The sequence below is a fragment of the Sceloporus occidentalis genome, unplaced genomic scaffold (genome assembly GCF_023333645.1).
Source record: "Sceloporus occidentalis isolate IW3139 unplaced genomic scaffold, rSceOcc1.0.p SCAF_2, whole genome shotgun sequence".
In the NCBI taxonomy this organism is placed as follows: domain Eukaryota; kingdom Metazoa; phylum Chordata; class Lepidosauria; order Squamata; family Phrynosomatidae; genus Sceloporus; species Sceloporus occidentalis.
This window is the reverse complement of record NW_028316982.1, coordinates 228863677-228867147: the sequence shown is the minus strand read 5'-3', so window position 1 is coordinate 228867147 and position 3471 is coordinate 228863677. Positions and strand designations below refer to the sequence as shown.

Sequence of the window (3471 nt, the reverse complement as noted above, 5' to 3'; positions counted from 1 at the left end):
CCTGTGCTTTTGGTCATTTATGTAAAAAAGAAATTGTTGGCATGTCATCATCAATAATCAGGTGATTACTGGCTAGTTACCTCTCCAGTATAAGAGCAGATGGAGAAATGCTAGAATACATTCAGAGACCAAATGGGGGCTTCTTCTTGTGTGCCTTCAAGTCATTTCTGACTCATGATCCTAAGGCAAATCTTCATGGGTTTTTTCTTGACATCCCCTGAGGCTGAGAGTATGTGACTTGCCCAAAGTCACCCAGTGAGTTTAATGGCAGAGAGGGGAATTGAACCCTGGTCTCCAGAGTTGTAGTCCAGCACTTAACACACTACCCTACACTGGTTATCTACTCAGATTCAGTGAGTCATTGGAGATTAACTGAATCTCAATCCAGGCAAGTTGGATATTGTGGTGATAGTGAACCAAAGTAAAACTGGAATGTGGAGGGAGGGGACTGTGCAGTAGAGCATGGTATCTAGCCATCAGCATAAAAGAAAGATGCCACTACTGGTCTCTCCAGTGTAGAATGGATGATTGAGCATTTGTCCTTTGCTCAGCCATCAAAATGTCTCTGGCTGATTTTGTACCATTTCTCTGATTTTGTACCATTTTGCTGCCCGTGATGGAGCTGAGGGGTGTAGTCAGCCGGCTAGGCCCCAAAGAAGAAGGCCTTGCCGTGGCAAGGCCTCCTCCCGTGGCTCTGCCGCTGCCCATGACAGAGCCGAGGGGCCTAACTGGCTGGCTGGGCCCTCTACAGAGAGGCCGCTGTGCCAAGGAGTCCTCTGGCTCCAGCAGCCTCCTCCAGCAGTAGCAGATGTTTTTGTAATTTTTTTTGTAAATTTTTTGTAAATAATGATTTATATTATTTTTAAAAAAATTATTAATGTTTCTGGCTTCTAGTTGGTTGTGTCCTCCATTTTTTCTTGAATGCCCTACATCTTGGGGGCAAATTTTGCCCTACATTTTGTCCTACATTTTGGCTATGTTTTGTCCCAGTTTAGTGGTAGCAAGTTATGGCCACCCTAGCTTCACTGCATTCTAAACCTGTGGTGTCAGCAAATAAAAAGATATCCATAACGCATCAAAAAGAGAGCCCCCCCCTGCCCCATATACTTGGGGAAAGCATTCAAGTATCAGTGTGTCTCAACAGAAAGGGACTTGTTTCTTACACCATTCTTGAAAGGAAAGGAAAGCCTTCAAAAGTTTAATACAGACAGGGTCCCATATCATGCATAGATCAATATCAACTCAGAAATGAGTGCAATATGGAGACAGCAGAGCAAAATAGTACATTTTATGAAGTTACTTCAGCTGTATGTTAGACTCATCTTCATTTAAAAAGGACACACTTCACAATGGAGGGGGTGAAATATACTAAATGGATCTTGTCAGCCACATTCCCTCAGAATGCTTCTCCCTAAACTACTGTAGTTTTTCTCTCTGGACTACCTTGCATATTGAGCATCTATATACAATGCTAGTGTCAATGTTGTTGTCACCATTTTTGTTGCAAAATATACAGACATCAATGGTTCATGAAGATTAGTATATAGTCTGGCATTAGTATATAGTCTGGCAATACATCTGTCATCTGTGATGTATTGTGGATACCTCTGTGATATGTAACATTGTTTGTTTTAGTTTTAAAGTGTAATCTTAAGATGTTTCAACTGCATCACTATTTTTTAAATCTGTTCTACTTATCTAGAATACTGGAGTCTGTTCCAGGCCAGCTGCTTTAAAGGGGGTATAGATAAATTTGAAATGGATTCAGTTTAGAGGATAGGATCAACAATAGAAAATAAGGCTTATAAAGAAGTCATTGAAGGAAACATGAGGGCTATGATAGCAGATTTCAAGTGTCTGAAGGGCTGTCACATTAAAGATAGCAAAGACGGGTTCTCTATTGCTACAAGTAGCATGACAGTATTTAATGGGCTTAAGTTACAGCTAGATCAATTTTGTTTAACATTAGGAGAAACTATTCAGTAGAACTGTAATTCTTTGCTAATTTTATTATCAAAAGAAACAACAAATAAATTAAACAATATTATGCACATAATAATAATAATAATAATAATAATAGAATTTATTTATATGCTGCCCAATCTCTGGGAATCTGGGCGGCTTACAACAGAGGGGATAATAGATGGTTCCCTGCCCTCAGGCTTACAGTCTAAAAAGACATGACACAAAAGGAGAAGGGAATGGTGAAGGGAGGGGATCAGGTCCAGCATTCTTCTCTCCCTCTGAGGCCTGGACCAAGGCAGATGGACTGGAGGGAGGGCTCTTTTTCTTAATTGAGGCCGGGCCCAATGGCATTGGGCCTGTCCTTTCACTCCCTCCCAGGCCAGAAGATGACAGTTGGAAGGAGGGAGGGGAGGGCTCTTCCTCTTCAGGCCTGGGCCTGTCCTTTCACCCCTTCCCAGTCTTTCACTCCTTCTGAGCTGCTTGAGATGGACTCTTGTTTGTGCTTCCTTTTGGTCTTCCTCTTGGTCTTTTAGGAGATGGCTCTTCCATTGGTAGTTGTGGGTGCTTCCTAGGCCTCCCGCGTCCCCTCTTCAGAGGTTCGGTGCTGGCAGGATGCTCCTGGGCTGCTGCAGCAGAAAAAATCAAACGCTGGCCGGCTCCTTGTGTGATCATTGTGATTCTGTTTGCTACCTGGATTTGCTCACTCACTCCCCTGTTTGCTGGCCTTTTTCCTCTCTTGCTCCCCTCATGCCTGCTGACTCAGTGGTTTCCTCGCTTGCTGTAAGGCACCTTCTGAACTGCTTTAAATGGATTTTTGTTTTTGCTTCCTTTGGTCTTCCTCTTGATCTTTTAGGAGATGACTCTCCTGTTTGTTCCTTCTGAGATGCTTGAAATAGACTCTTGTTTTTACTTCCTTTCGGTCTTCCTCTTGGTCTTTTAAGAGATGGTTGTCCTGTTGGTTCTTGTGGGTGCTTCCTAGGTCTCCCGCGTCCTCTCTTCAATGGTTTTGTGCTGGCAATGTGCTCCTGGGCTGCTGCCACAGAAGAAGACAAAGGCTGACCGGCTCCTTTGCCTTGTGTCCTCACCATGACTCCATTCTCTTGCTGGGGCTGCCCACTCACTTGCCCATTTGTCAGCTTTTCCCCTCTTTGGTTCCCCTCCTGCTTCCTGGCTTGCTCATTGTAAGACACCTTCTGAGCTGCTTGAGATGGACTCTTGTTTGTGCTTCCTTTCGGTCTTCCTCTTCGTTTTTTAGGAAATGGCTTTCCCATTGGTTTCTGTGGCCTTTTCCTCTTCCTGTGCCTCCCTCGGCCCCTATTTGCTGCTTCTGTGCTGATGGTTTGCTCCCGGGCTGTGGCTACAGAAGGGTTCAAAGGCTGTCCGATTGTGACGCCATCCTTTGGTTGGGGTGTATGTGTTGTGGCAAAAAACAACAGCAGAGTTTTGAGGCATTTAACAAAAGCTTTACTTAACAGAAGTCTTTAAAAAACTGAAGCAAAACAATAT

The 3471-nt window shown here is 43.8% G+C and overlaps 1 protein-coding gene across 1 annotated transcript; it reads right to left on the bottom strand.

Moving 5' to 3' along the window:
- Positions 1-2427: 2427 nt before the first annotated feature.
- On the bottom strand, positions 2428-3239 carry LOC149319774 (uncharacterized). The gene is made up of 2 exons (XM_089508448.1): positions 2717-3239; positions 2428-2624 (listed from the first exon to the last, which is right to left on the bottom strand). Exons 1-2 carry the CDS (start codon positions 3234-3236, stop codon positions 2428-2430), a joined length of 717 nt encoding a protein of 238 aa, XP_089364574.1. The 5' UTR covers positions 3237-3239.
- Between the last annotated feature and the right edge of the window lie 232 nt (positions 3240-3471).